Source organism: Chiloscyllium punctatum, chromosome 19 (assembly GCF_047496795.1).
Source record: "Chiloscyllium punctatum isolate Juve2018m chromosome 19, sChiPun1.3, whole genome shotgun sequence".
Lineage (NCBI taxonomy): Eukaryota > Metazoa > Chordata > Chondrichthyes > Orectolobiformes > Hemiscylliidae > Chiloscyllium > Chiloscyllium punctatum.
Genome location: NC_092757.1, coordinates 63,753,375 through 63,772,135, shown reverse-complemented (window position 1 = coordinate 63,772,135; position 18,761 = coordinate 63,753,375). Strand labels below are relative to the sequence as shown.

Sequence of the window (18,761 nt, the reverse complement as noted above, 5' to 3'; positions counted from 1 at the left end):
CAACAAGTCCACACTAACCCTCGGAAGAACATCCCACCCAGTCTAATCCCCCTACCCCATCCCTGTAACTCTGCATTTCCCCATGGCTAATCTATCTAACCTGATGAAAGGCTTTTGCCTGAAACATCGATTTTCCTGCTCCTCAGATGCTGCCTGACCTGCTGTGCTCTTCCATCACCACACTCTCAACTTTAATCTCCAGCATCTTTAGTACTCACTTTTGCCTAATCTACCTAACCAACACATCCTTGGACATTATGCGCAATTTGGCATGGTCAATCCACCTCACCTACATATCCTTGAACTGTGGGAAGAATCCCACACAGACATGAGGAGAATGTGCAAACTCCACAGATACAGTTGCCTGAGGCTGGAATTGAACTCAGGTCCCTGGTGCTGAGGTAGCAGTTCCGTGCCACCCCGAAATGTCATAATTAACCTTTTCAACCAAGTAAGGTTGCATGCATCCTCCTCTTCTTTGATATTGGATTATTACTTGTTCCATAGTCACATTTTCAATTACCCCACCTCTTGCCCCCAAAATAATGCCTGAAAGCTGTTTGCCTTGTCTCCCCCACAAAGGCCTTCTAAATGTTTCTTTTTCTCTGTTTTGAGCTTTATCATCTTGCTAAGTAGGTGGAGATAATAGGATGACTTTAATTCCCATGCTGGAGTTTGTGATGGGTTGGTGGGATAATGTGATGGGTGTGATAGTTTATGATGGAGGTGTGGCCTTCTTCCCAAACTCTCTGATAGAGAGCAGGAAACCTCATGCACTGACTTCATACCAGAGACCAATTGAGACCCATAAGGAACGTGTTAATGGAAAAGCAAGACACTCACAGTAAGAGTCCATTCACCACTCCACCATACACCCTTTAATTCAATACCCATTGCCAGGGACCCTCTCTGGACTCAGTGAACCCACCTTAATGTCTTGTCTTCTGGAGCTCAATCATCAATCCCTAGTGTAGGCTGAACTGCAACACCAGAGGCAGCCATAGCTCCCTGTGGTGCTGCTTAGAAGTGGAAAACTGAAGTTATCTGGCTGGGAACTCTCAGAGCCAAGCCTTCTGCCCCACATCAACATTTCTGGGTGGAGATTCCCCTCACAGGAGTAAGGAACCTAAAGGCAGTCAGATGTGTGCCCCTTTGGCACTTAAACCTATCTAATGACCTGACAATAACTACAGAGGAACTGCCACTAGGTTTAATGATCAAATTCCACCCACTATGATCTTGGAAAGAAACCTTTAAGTATAGTTATTGATGAATGACCACAAGCTGTTCTGCCTGCCTTTCCATTCAAAATAGTATTGGCATTATTTATTGAAGACATTTTACATTTCAACAGTAACTTAGGTATTTATTTTGCACTGTCTAGATGACTGAAATTCAGTTGATAAATGAGGCTGCAGGGATACAATGAAAGGAAGTCAGAAGTTGAAAGAATTGTGAGGATCATTCATGTCCTGAAGTGATACCCTGTTTTGGTCAGTTATGTCTCAGACTCAATTAGAACAACAGAGAAACAATTCCCCCCAGTAGAACTATTTCACCCATTAGCTGGGAGGCATTGGCTGACAATATAGCTGGCTAAAAATACTGATTAGAGTCACAGAGTCATAGAGATGTACAGCATGGAAACAGACCCTTCGGTCCAACGTATCCATGCCAACCAGATATCCCAACCCAATCTAGTCCCACCTGCCAGCACCCACATTTAAACTCAGAATGCCGAAGTGCTTTGATGCTTAACTATAATAGATGGAGTTATATCTTAGTCAATGATGTTAGCATATTTTTCAAAAAACAATGTTTGCTGGTCACCTCACTGAGAATCAGCATTGATACCACCCATGAAAAAACCAACTGCTTCATTTTTATAATGGAGAAATTGGCGATGTACAAAATTCAACCCATGCAGAAATTTAGATGTCTACTCTGTGAAACATTATGATGCATAGTAAAATCTGCCCATTAAATGTATTTAATCAATGCTGATTAACTGTGAATTTGAGGTAGGGCTAACATTAGCTGTGATTTAGCGCAATTAATGTACACACATGTATTTGGAAAAAACCCAGAAATATCCAAGCAGTATCTTCCCTGAAAAAGTATCAAGCATTTTGTAAGAATTAGCAGGAAAGGAAGAGTTTAAATCAAGGTCATGTTGACTTTGAGCCAGCAATTATTGCCAGTGGATGGGGATGTTCTATGTTTTAAGCAGTTTGTAGTTGATGACTGCTGCAGCTGCTGCCAGCTTCCTTTGAAGGTGACTTCAATAGCATTAAATGCTGTGCGTCATTTTCTTATGCACTGTATTGGAAAGCTAAGTCGTATATGCTGAATTTTGCTAATGTGCACTGAACTATTCAAAGCCCTTTGAATATCTACTTTTAATTCCTGGGCATTTTAGTTAATAAGCAAAAAATATATCCTTCATGTAATCTTGATTTATTTAAAGTGTAAGAAGAGTTCAGCTCCCCTGTTTTTATTGATATCTATTTTGTTACTATCCCTTTATTAAAAATGTTCTTCCTTAGCAATTAACAGAGTCATATTTCAAATGTTCTCAAAAGGAACCAAAATGTTAAAGCTTTTCATGCACAGGAGAAGAATGTATAATTTGGTATCCTGTTTTTCAAGTCTGTTTCTTGCAGCTTTGTCCTCATGAGTACAATACAAAAAGGTTTGCCTTCTTCCCTCCTTTTAGCAAAGTTTGAGTTTGTTCCTACCAGGTAGGTGCTGTTTTAACATTACAGTGGCAAGTACTGAGGGTTGTAACTCCTATCAGCAATGATTTACATTCAAAGAATTACCGCAACACTCTAAAGACCAGAATCCTTGTGGCTATGCCTGATATGTTCTTAGTGCTGACTCCGTGAGATTTTTTGAGGTAATCAGGATGCCATCTCATTTACATGGGGCCAGTTCCGTATGTAGACCCTGATGTCTACATCCCCATTACCCACCTTCACACGTAGCTGCAACAATTGTTTTTGGGAGGTGGGAGGCAGAACACAGGGCAGGTGGGTTAGAAATTGGGAATGTGATTCTCTCTTTAGAACACGACTGATTGCCACCATGTTACTCTCTTTCACTTTTGACTCAGGCTATTTGGACACTAGAACCTGTGCCCTCCTTGTGACTATTTCATGCTTTCACCTTGACCTGGCTTAGCCTTTACTCCTGTTAGTTGTCACATAGATCACACCTTTGTGAGTGCATGCTGTTTTGTGTGTGTCATTCCCTTCCTTCATTTCCTGTTCAACTCTTGTTTTTTTAAGCTCACTTCAAAAAATATAACTAAACATTTCACGATACTTAATTAAAACCTGAAAGATAAATGTTGATAAATAATTACCATTTCAACCTAAGCAAAGACCAGTTTTGACTTGTACAAATTACCCAAGGGAGTGTGCCAACACATGTTGGAAGATTGCCCGTGGTGCATCAGCATGGACTGTGATAAACTGTAAAAAGTACAAAAATTGCTTATCTGGCTAGCTAAAAGAAAAATATTAGCAGCTTAGAAGCTTTAAAAATATATTTTGACTGATTTACTTGATTCAGTCCTGATCAAAGCAATTGATTTTCCTCAATGCTACCCATCCCACTTTTTAACTGAATGGTCAAAGTGGGATACCTAATGTTACAGACATCTCAGCTCATGTATTCAACCTCAGTTTCTCTAGATGCCAGAACACTGGTAAATCAAAAAATGATCATGTTTCAGCTCACTTGTTGAAAGTTAGTGTTTGTGGTAAATTTGTACAGAGAAATTAAGATACAATATAAAAAATTACCCTGAAAATAATTTATGTTTGGGTTTTAAGGACTGCTGATTTGGTATTCGGCACATTTCACAGGTCAACAATTTCCTAACTCATGCTGCTAATGTAACAATTCTAATATGTTTCCAATACTTTTTTCAATAATTAGTCTGGAATTATTTTGGTTTTTTAGCTAATTAATTTGTTCCAAAGCTGAATCCAAAGCAATTTTATAGCCATTGGCAGAATTTATGAGAGCAATGGGTACATTTTGTAAGGCCACTCACTTCCAACATACACATTCACCCAGTAAATATAGAATTATAGCAGTGTACTAATCCAGCAATTATCTGACTTGTGTTGCTGTCTTTATGAGGTCCTGAAAGTGACATGGTCCAATCCAATATTTAAACCTGTGCATAATATTGTCATATGAATATGACATAGCTGTGGATTTTCACTCCTTAACAATAGTTCATAGGTTACATTATGATATATTTTGTTTATAAATGTAACTTTTGTGATGTTGCTTCTGGCAAATCAACAACAATAGTATGAACTTATATAGCACCTTTGATATAGTAAAATGTCTTAAGATGCAATAAAGCACCATAGTCAGACAAAAACTGAGTTTAAACCAAAGAAGGAGTCATAGTCCTTGTTCAAAGGCATTTGTTTTAAACTGAGTCTTAGAAGAAGAAGAGAGATAAAGAGGTCTGCAAGACAAAGCCAGAGCTCCAGGCCAATGTGACAGAAGCAGGCCAGTCAGTTGGAAGGTCAAATCAGGGGAATGTGCTGATTTGCAATGATTCTAAGTCATACCATGCACAATGCAATATCTCTCACATTTGGACACCCTGTACAGACAGAATGAACCATCAGTTATTCTCGCCATGGATATTTTGTTTCCTGAACATTGTCTGTTCTTGTATTTTTTAATACAAAGGTTCATGTTCATAAAACTTGGTGTGGTCCTTTATAGCCAAATCTAATTTCATGCTCTCCTGTGATCAGTTAGAAGTACCTCAACATACTAATAGCTCTATCAGGTTTTCTTACTTTAATGCCAACATCCTTCATAAATTTCACTCAACAGAACTCTCCTTTCTGAATCATAGCCCATACCTTCTGGATCACCATCACCCACTCCATTTATTGATCGAAATCAGTTCCATGTTCTTCACTGTCTAAATATTGAAGTTCTTATTCTTCATATAAATTCTTCCTTTGTCATTATCTGTCCTAAATAAGTAATAGTGGGTTGGTGACTCACTGGTGATTGAGTAAAAGCTTACGTTGATGGATGGGATGCCAATCAAGAGGATTGTTTTGCCTTGGACTCTATTGATCTTCTGGAAAGTTGCTCACATTTGTGTAGCATGAATGTTACTTATCATTTGCGAATAGGATAAAGCGACACAATGTTGTTATGGAATCATAGAATTATTGAATCCTTACATTATCATTTATAGGTGGCATGGTGGCTCAGTGGTTAGCACTTCTGCCTCACATCACCAGGGACCTGCATTTGATTCTAGCCTTGGGTAACTGTCTGTGTGGAGTTTGCACATTCTCCCTGTGTCTGTGTAGGTTTCCCCTGGGTGCTCCAGTTTCCTCCCACAGTCCAAAAATGTGCAATTTAGGTGGATTGACCATGCTGTAATGTTTTGGGATGAAACATCCTCCATTCATTGGCTTCTCTTCCAAGTTGTGATTTTATGATGAGCCTTTTAAGCACAGAGCCTCAACATGCCATGTGCATAATGTCATTGTTATTGAGGCAAAGGCTCCTAATACTGACAGTCTTCAACTACCCAACCAATAGGAAACCCAGCATACTGGACTCCTGTACACTCAGCAAAGAGGTGTATTGGGAGCTTGTAAAAGGTCTCAATGAGATAGTCCAAACCAGAATAAGTTTGGGAGACCTCAACACTGAAAGCAAATGTTAAAGATTAGATGGTTTCCTGGTGATAGGAACAGGAAGAAGTTGTCCTTAGGAGGGGTGGGGCAGTAGTGGGGAGAGTGCATCCTTAATAGCAGGCAGGTACTGAAATTTCTAGCACTGAAAGTGTCCTGGTAAACCTCTCCTAAACACTGAGTGGCACAGTGTCAAAGAGCTTAATGAAATGTTGATACTAAAGTATTGGAAGATAAAGGAGTGTACCATTACTCTAGTTCCACAACTCAGTGGGTCATAATATAAAATAAAATACATTTTCCAAGACAACCAACCAAAAAGCTTATGAATTTAGGTCTTAAACAATGAGATCTATCAACCAGGTTTCTCAATAAACATGATTATTGGTTTATTGTGAAAAGATAAAGTTGGTTAACACACAAAGTCAGTAATGTGCAAGCATAAATGCTCTTTTCTCCAAACATTCCCAAAAACATACATGCAAACATATACGCACTTCAGAAACAAGGGCAGAAAGAAGATTTCTTTACAGAGATTGGTCTTCTTAGAGAGAGAAAAAAAATTTTGAGCAATGGGTTATTGTGGAAGGCCAAAGGATAAAGTGTAGGAAGTTCTGGAGTCGGATGCTCTGATGTTTTTTTGTTAAATAAATATATTCAGGGAAATGGACCAAAGGAAGGTATATGGACCACAGACCAGCCAAGACCTTATTGAGCAGTGCAACAGGCTTGAGGACTGAATGGCCTATTCCTATTCCTATGATCTGACTGATCTCGTCAAGTCACGAATCATACATGGTTGTCTCTGAAATTTTGCAGACAGAGCTTGTTCAGAAAATACTTGTTTCTTCAACCTTTCTTTCAAAAGAACCACGAGGTTTCAGCTTGAAATCAACAAGAGGGTTTCCTTTTGATATGATCCCTGCTGATATTACTGCAAGGATCCCACAATGCAAGCTGGCTTGCTAGATTTTTTTTCCTCTCATTTAATGAGACAGTCTTTCACGAAAACATCGGCAGAATCGGCTGCAGATTTTGCTTTAACTATAAAACATAAGTTTGTTATGCAAATGAAATAGAAATAAAAGAAAACAAACTAAGCTATCTAAATATAATACAGTGCGGATTATTTCCAGACACATGGCAAAACAAAATTTTGTCTATTTCCCAACACCATCACTTTATACTTGGTCAAACTTCAAAGAAATTATCCTTGCTATCAAATCTATAGGTTTGACTTCACTGCTTCTTCTCTTATTTTGTCTTGAATTATAAAGTCTTTTTCCTTGAAGTATTTCTAACCAAACATTACTGGTTTGGAAATTTTGTAAGCTAAACTCTTTCATTGAAGTAATTTATTTGCCTATATGTTCTGAATAATTTCTTTCTTGCAATAATCATAGAATCCCTACAATGTGGAAACAGGTCATTTAACCCAAAAAGTCCACACCAACTCACCAAAGAGACCCACCTAGACCCATTCCCCCACCCGATGACTTGACTAATGCATCTAACCTACACATCCCTGAACACTACGGCCAATTCAGCATGACCAATTCACCGAGCCTGCACATCTTTGGACTGTGGGAGGAAACCGGGGCACACCCACGCACACACAGGGAGAATGTGCAAACTCTACACAGAGTCACCAAAGGTCTCATACCGAGGTCCCTGGCGCTGTGCAGCAGCAGAGCTAACCACTGAGTCAACGTGCCACATTCTTCTGACCCCAGTCAAGTCTTCTTCAAACTGAACACAAAAAGTTTCTAATTGCATTTAAAAAAAACTAATACTAAATTATGCAACAGCTAATGCCTTAATGTTTTCTCATTCCTGTTGTAAACCCCTACAATATTACAAAAGCTTTCTTAAACATTCCAGGGTTCTTTGGAGTCTCTAACTGAAGACTGTTGCTCTCTAACACGTATTAGTTTAAAATCATGTCTTTGCAAAGGCTATCCTAACAAATTTTAAAATCCTTCACCAAAAACTACTCCATGAATTTAAAATCTGAACTCTTTAAAAGACAGAGAAGATATGTAAATTTCCAGAAACAAGAGAGATCAACCCGACAGTTTGTTTTTCTCCAATTCAGCTTGTCCTTACCAGGCTTCCCTCCAAATGAACCAGATAAAACAAATATCTCTCCAAGCCTTTCATTTTCAAAGCAACCCAGTAGAAGTCTACAGCAAAATGACTGATTACCTTCTATCATGTGATTTACAGGAAACCTCAGCGAACCTTCAATAGCCTCTTTTAGATAAACCTCTTCAATATTTCCACAGAATTTGAAATACATTGTATTGCGCCCTTCACAACTTAAGCCATTCAAGCAATACGAAATATAAAACGTATTGATGACAATACTGAGTCCATCAAACTGCATTTCTTGTAGCCTGAGGTTTAAAATTCTTTTAAGTTCACCATCACTGGCTACCCCTCACTTTTGCTCAGAAATTCACTAAGTTCTTTTTCTGATAATTAACTAACTGAAGCCCCTTATGACATTGTGTTTGTGTTGGTTCTTGCCATTGAGGGAGTGAGTAAAATAGCCTTCAAAGAAATTGATTAATCAAACTTTTCTGAGAGCATTGACAAGAAATTGTCTGCTGACCATAAAGCAGCACTTATACATCAAGACAGTCACTTTATTTGTGTTGTTTTTTTTGCCTAGAGGCGAACCAGTGATTGAGTGACTGGAAAATAAAAACAGAGCGTAGTAGCTTTGAGTTTGTTGGAGATCTCAGAACTCGATTCATTTTCCACAGTCTAGATGGTCTCTAAACCCAGAAACTGTGGCTTTTCATCCTTAGTAAAGAACAAAAAAGTCTTAGCTTAGTCAGATGCCCTCTGGTCCACATATGCTGTTACCCATTATGCGCAGCCTCTCCAGCAAGTAGATATAGAAAAGGGATATATGCTAAGCTTGAAAAAAATGTTTATCAATTAAGTGTCCAGACCAATGCATATACATTCCTCAACAAGTAAGAATACCAGTGGCTTATGTTGGCAGCAGATTTAATGTTTATAACATGCCACATTTTAGTGTTATCCATTCTCACTTAAGGATATGCCGTGAAGTTTAGAGTGAAGTATGGCTTGCATGTAGGATGGTGAAAATTAATATGATCCCCATGGCAGTGGTCACCAACCATTTTCTGAATGGGAGATACATTTAATTAATGAAAAATATACAATAAACTACTGAAAACATATATGGGATATTTATGAATTGGTATGGCCATGTATTTAGCTATTATATGTGAATTATGTTAAAAATGAAGGAAAAGTCATCTTTACCTTCATGTTAATGTGAGAAGACCTGCTTTCACCATTTGGTTGTTGCTGGTCTTCCTCCATGTTGGGCAGCACAGCTCCTTGGACACTTTCTTGACCACTCGGAACCACCCTCCCAGCCATATTCCGAAATGAGCAATCTCAATAGCATCACAGCACTCAGAATGCATTCTCTAAACTCATTTCAGTTTGTTTGAGCATAACAAATGATTATAAGCAAGCTTACTAGTATAAAGTTAAAAATCACACAACACCAGGTTTATTTGGAAGCACTAGCTTTCGGAGTGCTGCTCCTTCATCGGGTGGTTGTCTTGTATAAAAGCATCAACACAAAGCCAAGTACTCAAAAACACATTTTTAACCTTAGTAGCATGTGTACTTAAAGTCTTTTAAAAATATTTTGCTTTATCTTTCCACAAACGTGATATGAAAATGCTCATAAACACAACAATGGGAACTTTCCTTGTCGTTTCCTGTCCAGTCAACAAAAGTATCTGAGAGCCATGGCAGGGGCAGTCAGTCCAGGGAGTCAAACGTTGACAGTTCTTATCACCTCTTACCTCTTCACATTAAACATTGAATAGTATGAAACACACTGACTCATTGTCAAACTGAAAAAGATTGGAGCTGCAGCTTAGAACAGAATAAGTTGTCATAATTACCATGAAAAATAGAAACATTATTTGATTGAACATTTGGAAGCTATGCTACCATCATCTGCATTTCTGTAGCATGTGCTGTCAGACTTTAAAAAAAATAATTGGTCACTTTTGTATGGAGTTACATTTGAGTGGTTCGCTATTTGTATTCCAGGCTGTCCCAGTAGCTCATTTTTGGTTATGAAATAAGTGATTCCGTTTCAGTTGAGACAGTTCAAGAATAGTGGTGAGAACAAATTGAAACATTCTGATATTCCTGAGGGAGAGAAAAATGGCTTTGACATTTGAAAGGAATCATTTATATTAATATAGGCTTCCATAATGGTAAGAAATTCGAGAAAAGTGTTTCAAAAGCTTTGTCTTTGACAAGTAGTTAGCTAAAAATGCTATTCATTTGTTACCTCTTCACTCCAGGAGTTTGGCAGCAGAATTAGTAATGTGAATGCCTAAACCTATTTTCTTTTTCATTTTTTTCTTTTCATTCGTTTAAAATGTCGGCTGAAGTTCTACTCTAAAGCTGAGATGTGCAGTTGCGAAGCTGTAATAAGGTGGGAAATTAGATTCCTTACAGTGCAAAAACAGACCCTTCATCCCAACAAGTCCACACTGACCCTCCGAAGACTAACCCACTCTGCTCCATTTCCCTCTGACTAATGCACCTAACGCTATGGGCAATTTAGAACGGCCAATCCACCTAACCTGCACATCTTTGGACTGTGGGAGGAAACCAGAGCAAACCCACGCAGACATGGTGAGAATGTGCAAACTCCACACAGACAGGCACCCGAGGGTGGAATCGAACCTGGGTCCCTGGTGCTGTGAGGCAGCAGCGCTAACCACTGAGCCACCGTGCCGCCCCCAGAATGAGCAGTCTGGGGTAATAAAGGATAGAAAATAACAAAAACCATTGTCAATTGTTGGAAAAACCCATCTGGTTCACCAAATTCACTCAGGAAAACAAATCTCCCATCCTCACCCAGTCTGCCCTCCATGTGACTCCAGATCCATAGCAATGTGGTTTACTCTGAGCTGCCCTCTGAAATAGTCGAGCAAACCACTCACTCATAAAGGTTCAAGCTCACAACTATCTTCTCAGTGGGTAATAAATGCTGGCCAGCCAGTGATACTCGCATCCTATGAATATATAAAAATTAGTTAAATGCTCATTACACTTGACTTCCTGCTATCTACCTTAGATCCCAGCAACAAATCCAAAATAAACTGATGCTCTGAAAACAGCACAGAACGAGATACAAATGACTAATAACCCATAAGAGTCTTATTTTCAAAGATTAGCATATAATTTAAAAATAACAGGCTGCATTTTACCAGAGATTGGCCACATGTCAATTTCAGGGAGTTTCATGAAGGCTTTCTCACAGTGAGCCATAGTAACTTTTCTCCAGTGATTCTCCACAGTTCGCTACAACTTCATGATGCCCAGCTTGCACTAAACTCAGCACAGCAATTTTGGACATATTTGCCATGGCTGGGCCCTCCCAGAATTCCCAACACTGTTGCCAGTTTTAAAACCCAACGATGAATCAGATCAAATGCTGCCAGCCATGAATTGCCCTTCACAGTGCAGATAATGCGAGTAGCAGATTTTAAGTACTGCGCAATTATTCACAGTTGGTCACCTCATTCTAATCCTCCCAAACCACTCAAGAAAGGCAGTATTGCATATAAGAGGATGTTAGCAAATATTTACAGCTCAAGGTGTGAAGAGATCAGCTCTGTGAGATTTTGGGCTGTCTTTGTGAATTGTGGGCTGTATGTGCTACTTTGAAGGTTGCCTGTGATGATTTCTGCTTCACAGAGATGACTGCGATCAATTTGTAATGACCAAGTGACATGGTCAAGGACTTGGAGACAGTAAGGACTACAGATACTGGAAACCAGAGTGACTAGATATGAGCTGGAAAGGCACAACAGACAGACAGCGTCCAAGGGGCAGGAAAGTCAAAGTTTCAGACCAAAACCCTTCGTCAGCTCTGGGGTTGACAAAGGGTTCCTGCCCAAAACGTTGACTTTCCTGCTCCTTGGATGCTGTCTGACCTGCTGTGCTTTTGCAGCTTCACGTCTGTTGACAATGACATAGTCAAGATTGCTTGTCACCAGGACTTGTATCCTACACAGTTGGACACGACATGTGTTTCACAGACAGGTTACTTCCCTTACAGATGTCTTCAGCCTGCACAATCAAAGTATCTGATTGATACAATTGCCCCATGAAGGGCATTGCATCACTTACAAGTAATGCCTGCACCCTCAGGCAGGAAAAAAAACGTATTCCGCTCACTCCAGATGCAGTCATAGCCATTTTCCTTTCTCATTGCAAATGATTCTAGAAGGCAACACAGATCATGCTTGGCCCAGCGATGGCAGCTCCAGCCTAATAATCAAGGCCAATCTCATCACCTCTGTGCCCAATTCTTCCATGAATTCCCTCTCAAGCCCATCATGAACTTCTCCATATTCCCACATCATCTCCCACCATTAAGCTGAGGCCCAGCCTTCCGAATCAGTCAAGCCAATCACCTTGCTGCATTGTCCCCTTCATCAAGGTCAAAGTTGTTGTGACCACTGATGACCACACACAAGCCAATGTCCACCATTGTACTGTTGACTCCCCCACTAAAATGTTGAGTTGCCACTCTTCACAATTACTGGCCACTCTGCACCCCAGCGTTCTGCCCGCAATCCTCAGTACTGACTCCCTCCACTTCCCTGCCACAGCTATGGACCCTGATGATCTCTCATGACTTTCATTGAGCCAAGCCCCCAGGACTGACCACAGCTTGAACCCTTACCCTTGTTGGACAGACAGCTTCATCACAATGAGTGATTGTGCCATTGACTGATGTGTGTGCAGCTTCCTGATTGAATTATTGCAAATCCATGACTGGTTGGAGCTGCACGACTGAGCTTGGCCCACTTCCTGACTGCAGTGATGCAGACTCCCTAACCATGATCACCACAAGCTGTTGACTGACAGCAGCCAAGATCTCAGATGCTGCCCTTGGCTTACAGCTCTGGAAACTCCCGACTGAAGGCTGTCTCCCTTAACAACTGAGGACCACTTCCCTTGGGCTTTGAATCATGGCCATTTGGTTGAAGCGTAGGGAGTGAGTTTGCTGCATACCCCACTGCCCCTTGGCTAAAGACACCCGCACCAACCAATCCTACCATCCCTACCAGTTGAACACTTCAACTTCCACTCCCACTCCACCAAAGACATGCAGGTCCTGGACCTCCTCCATCACCAAACCCTTACCACCAGGCGCCTGGAGGAAGAACGTCTCATCTTCCGCCTTGGGACCCTCCAAAGACATGGGATTGATGTGGATTTCACCAGTTTCCTCATTTACCCATCCCCTACCTTATCCCAGATCCAACCTTCCAACTTGGCACCACCCTCATGACTGTCCTACCTTTCCATCTTTCTTCCCACCTATCCATTCCACACTCCTCTCTGACCTATCACCATTACCCCTACCTCCATCTACCTATTGCACTCTCAGCTACCTCCTCCCCCAGCCCCAACCCCCTCCCATTTGCCTCTGCATCACTTTGGTTCACAAGCCTCATTCCTGATGAAGGGCTTTTGCCCGAAACATTGATTCTCCTGCTCCTTGGATGCTGCCTGGCCTGCTGTGCTTTTCCAGCACCCTACTCTCGACTGAGATGGGGAACAATGCCCATTGAGATGTTGTTGTCTGAGGGCCAGAGGAGCAAGCAACAAGCAGGATTTTCAAAAAGCGTTCGATCAGGTACCAGACATTAAGTGCCATACAGCAATGTGTCCACTCTCTTGATGGATCATTGCTGACAACCATGACAAGCTTCCTGACTGTGTGCTGAGGAAGGGTCACTGGATCAGAAATGCTAACACTGATTTCTCTCTACTGATACTGCCAGACTTGCTGAGCTTTTTCCGCAATTTCCATTTTTTTGTCTGAATTCCAGCATCTGCAGTTCTTTTTGTTTTTACCTGACTCTGTGCCTGTGCTATAAACAGCAAAGCAAGGCCGAAGTACTGTGAGCTTTTAAATTCTCATTCGGGGATAAAAGCACAAAAAGACAAAGTAAGGTAGAGATGCTATGAGCACCCAGGCAAGAGCATAATGAGTAAATGCTAAGAGAGCAAGAGAGGAGCCCTGAAGTGATATTAAGACTTGATGGTGATGGGTGCAGTATGGTGTGGATTGGCTAACTATAAAAGATAAAGAGTCGGGATAAGGAAAGCATACAAATTGATACAGCTAATCTGAATGATGCTACAAAGTTAAAATAAACCTCTCTTCATTTCCTGGAACAGAACTGGGCATCATTAGAATTCAGCTTTAAAAAGTAATAAATAATCAAGGGGAAAAGTGAGTGACAAAAACAGTAACTATCACTAGAGAAGATGTACGAGGGAAACTAATAGGGCTAAACACTAACAAATCTGATGGAATGCATTCTGGGATCCTAAAGGAATCAGCTACAGAGCAAGTGAATACGTTGGTAGTAATCTTCCAAGATGCTTCAATATTGGAAAAGACCCAGAGAATTGGAAGACTGCCAATGTAACACCTTTTTACAAAAAAAGAGAGAGACAATAAACAGATAATTATAGGGCCATTAGTTTAACATCTATCATGAAAAAAAGAGTCAATTGTAAAGGATGAAACAGTAGATAGAGCACATAATATGATCAAGCAAAATCAATATGACATCATGAAGGCAAATCCTCACTGACAAATTTATTACAATTATTTGAGGAGGTAACATTAAGGAGAGAAAGGGAACCAACAATATGATATATTAGGATTTTCAAAAAGCAAATGATAAAATAGCACACATTAGGCAACATAAGAAGATGAGAACCCACTGTGCGGAGGTAGTATATTAACATAGATAGAGGATTGGCTAACTAATAGAAGACAGAGTGCTGGGACAAGGAGGGTATTTCAAGATGGCAACCTTATGGAAAGACACAGGAGTCAGTGCTGGCAGCGCTGTTATTTACTGGATATTAATAACTAAGGTGAGGCAAGTGAATGTACCTTTACTGTTGGAGATAATGTAAAGATTGGCGGGAGGTCAAGAAGTGAGCATGACACAAAGAGATTGCAGAGGGATAGATACAGGTCAAGTGAATGGGAAAAGTCTTGGTAGATGGAATATAATGTGGGAAAATGTCAGGTTGTACACTTTGGTAGGAAGGATTGAGGAGCAGAACATTATTTAAGTACAGAAAGACAGCAGAAAACAGGGGAGTTTGGCATCAGAAGAAGAGGCACATCAGACTAAAAAAAGTTAACTATCTTTCATGAAAGATGCTGCCAGCCCTGCTGAGATTCTTCAGCACATTTTTTTTATTTCAGATTTGCAGCAGCTGCAGAACTTTGTGTTTCTAGGATCTGGGAGTCCTTATACATGAATCTGGAAAAGTTAGGGTACACGTTCAATAAGTAATATGAAAGAGAAATGGAATGTTGGCCTTTGATTCAAAGGGAATGGAATATAAAAACAGGAATGTCTTGCACAGCACAAGTTAGACCACACCTAGAATACCTAGTCCCTGTGTATAAGTAAGGATGTACTGGCATTGAAGGCAATCCAGAGAAGGTTCACTGGACTGATTCCTGGTAATGTGGGACCTTCTTATGAAGAGCAGTTGAGAAAGTTGAGCCTGTACTCATTCTAGTTTAGATGAATGAGAGGCGACCTAATTGAAACATATAAGATTCATAGGAAGCTTGTCATGGTAAATGCTATGAGACTGACAATCCAGGACCAGAGGGCATAATCTCAGAGTAAGTGGTCACTCATTTAAGTCAGAGATGAGGAGGTCTTTCTTCCGTCAAAAGGTGTCCAATTTGTAAAATTCTTTACTGCAGAAGGCTGTGGAGGTTGGGTCATCATGTATATTCAAGGCTGAGATAGATAGATTTTTAATTAGAAAGGGAAACCAGAATTATGGAGAAAAAGCACGAAAATGGATTTCTACATTAGAGGATCATGTTTTTCCATGGCTGCAGGTTTCCTGTTTATTTTCTTGGTGAAATCTGTGATAAAAAGTTGGAATAAACTGGTGAAAAAGGATGTTCTTTTGAGAACAGTACTGTGACATTGTTGCAAATGTTGATATTGTTTTGTTAATTAAACATTTTATTTGTGTCTTTTTTTTCATTTAATATGAAGTGAGGTCTCAAACTAAACTGTGCTGAGAATGTACTGTCAATCAAAAGTATACAATTATGTTTTTATGCTTTTGAGGGGGAGTGCAGGAGACAGAGCAAGAGGGAATCAAACCCACGGTGCTGAATTTTTCTGGGTGGTCATAATCCCAAAATTGACCTTGATTCTGAAAGTGGCCCAGTGGATTGTCTGTCGTGATCTGTCTCGAGGCGGTTAACTGAGCAGCCAACTCCAGCACCCCAATCCAGTTACGGAGAATGAGTTGAAAGGGAAGCAGGAGGCTGAATTGGACAAGTTATAGTTGAGTGGCAGGTCCAAGGAGAGGTGAATGCTGCGGGCAAGGAGGGAGACTTTGAGGACACCTCCTTCTTCAGATGAAATCAAATATTGCGTATCGCTGTGAGGGGTCTCAGGATGGAGATAGCCCCTCTGGTAGAATCCCTGGGACTTCTCTGTAGGGTTGATAAACCTTGTGGTCCCTAATGTAGGCATCTAATGTAGCCTGAGATGGCATGTCAATCTTTGAGCAAGAGGCTTCCTCCAAGATACTAATTCTGTGAAGCAGACTTTGTTCTGACCCCAAACCTCCTGCAATGAGAAAGCTTTGGGAAATCATCCCGACGGACATGCCCTTTTCTTCTTGCCCTTTCACTGCCTCCAACCCCTTCTCCACGGAGCTGTAATTCAATGCAGTCACTTTTGACACGCTGTAATATAGATGTTTGAATATTATTTAGAATTAAAAGTAGTGACAAATCACAAATGGCTCATTCATCCTCTGGTAGACTGCAGTTTTAAATTACAGCCTATCTTTGATGAATATTTTATCAGTCTAAATCTCATGTGGCCTCTTCTCAGCAAAAGGTTCTTTTTATTGCATTGCCTATTTCCTGTGACTTTGGTCCAGTGGGAAATACAATTCGATTTTGCACTATTTTCAGAAATGTTTGATTAAAAAGGAAACACCAAGATTATTATCGAAATATACAACATATATGATATATTTATGTCTGCAGCACTAGCTTCATTCAGCTGTGAGCCCAGCATTTCTGACACTTGAGCAATAATGGTTCTTCATCATTGACAAAACCTGTGAAGCTGGTACTAGAGCTGTTCTTCACTTGAATTCATGTTCAGAATTAAATTCAATTCCTGGCCTTAAGGAAAACTTAAAAATTTCTGGAATATACAGTCACAAATTACCATAAAAATCTTGAACCTTTAAGACAGCTGACATTTTCTGAATCTAAATAGCCTCCTTTTCTCTTTCCCTCAGTCTGTCCTCCACTGCTAATGGTATTAAACTTTGGAAATCATATGAGTGAGAAAATTGCTGTCTTCAGTCAGTGTTATCTCAAATCAATAATCCAATGCATCTAACTATAGTAATTTACAATGATTTGCCAAAATCTTTTCATGTGAACTTTCTGCTTACCTGCAGTACAACACTGCTGGTTTCTGCACAGGGATGTGAATCTCAGAGAGTTATACAGGCAGTTCTCCTATAACGCCATAGTTCGTTTCCTGTGCAATCTTACTTTATAAGAAAATCATACAGTACCAGCACCATTTAAACAAATAGGGCCGGAATGGTATTATAGCCAGTTCAGGTAAGAAAAGTTCATGGTTTACAAGTATCGGTCTAAATTTGGCAATGGTGTTATAGGCAATTTGTGGTGTAGAAACACATGCTATAGAAGAACTACCTGTAATATCTTTCACCACTTAAAGATTAGCAATATTACTGGGTGGGTAATGTTGTAAATTAAAAGTCATCAAGCTGGATGCAGCACATGAAATATAAGTTTCTCTGCTTGTTGTATAACATTATATTTATAGACAACTTTACGTGACTGTGTAGCTGAAGTCAATAAAGGATCAAACATTCTAATTTCCATTTTCTCTTCCTTAGATGCAAAGAATTGAGCTACCCCAAGAACCTTCCACAGATTTCCCTCATTTTTATCTTTGTGAATGAAGCTTTGTCTGTTATCCTTCGCTCTGTGCACAGTGCAGTGAATCACACGCCAGCCCATCTACTCAAAGAGATTATCCTTGTAGATGACAACAGTGATGATGGTACAGTAAGCTTCAAAATATGTGTTAATAAAACTGCATGTACTATAGACCTGTCTGACGTTGTGCCTAAAACTGTGTTTTAAAGGCGTGTTTGAGCATTTGATCAATTTACTATATGTTCCATACCTTCCCTTCCTGAGGGATTAGGGCATACCGGTTGTGGAATGCTTTCTCCAATCATCTGTCTCTGTCTTACTTTGTGACTAATTTATGCTGCACATTCACAAAGCTTCAGTCCCTCCACCATCAATGCTCAGTAGCAGCAGTGTGCACCATCTACAAGGTGTACTACAGAAACCCACCAAGACTCCTTCGACTGGATCTTCTAAACCCATGACCTCAATCATCTAGAAGGACAGGAGCTACAAGGAATGGTGGTTAGCTCTGCTGCCTCACAGTGCCAGATTTGATTCCAGCCTTAGGCGACTGTCTGTGTGGAGTTTGCACATTCTCCAAGTGTCTTTGTGGGTTTCCTCCGGGTGCTCTGGTTTCCTCCCACAATCCAATGATGTGCAGGTTAGGTGAACTGGCCATGCTAAACTACCAATAGTGTTCAGGGATGTGCAGTTGGAGTGCATTAACCAGGGGTAAATATTGGATAATAGTGTAGGGGAATGGGTCTGGATGGGTTACTCTTCGGAGTGTCGGTATGGACTGGTTGGGCTGAAGGGCCTGTTTCCGCACTGTAGGGATTCTATGATTCTATGAAGGAAAACCAACATCTATAAATTCCCCTCCAAGACACTCATCATCCTGACTTGGGAATATATTGTTGTTCCTTCAGTGTCGCTGGTCAATATTCTTGGACTTCCTCCATAAAGACAGTCACCAAACGGACAGC

General features: G+C 40.3%; 1 protein-coding gene across 2 annotated transcripts in view; it reads left to right on the top strand.

Annotated features, from left to right (window-relative positions):
• Window positions 1-18,761, top strand: part of galnt17 (polypeptide N-acetylgalactosaminyltransferase 17) — a 416,397-nt gene that overhangs the window by 88,656 nt on the left and 308,980 nt on the right. For both annotated transcript variants that reach the window (XM_072589562.1, XM_072589561.1), the window contains one exon: window positions 17,754-17,920. In XM_072589562.1, the coding sequence (XP_072445663.1) occupies window positions 17,754-17,920 (167 nt within the window). The remainder of the gene's footprint in view (window positions 1-17,753; window positions 17,921-18,761) is intronic.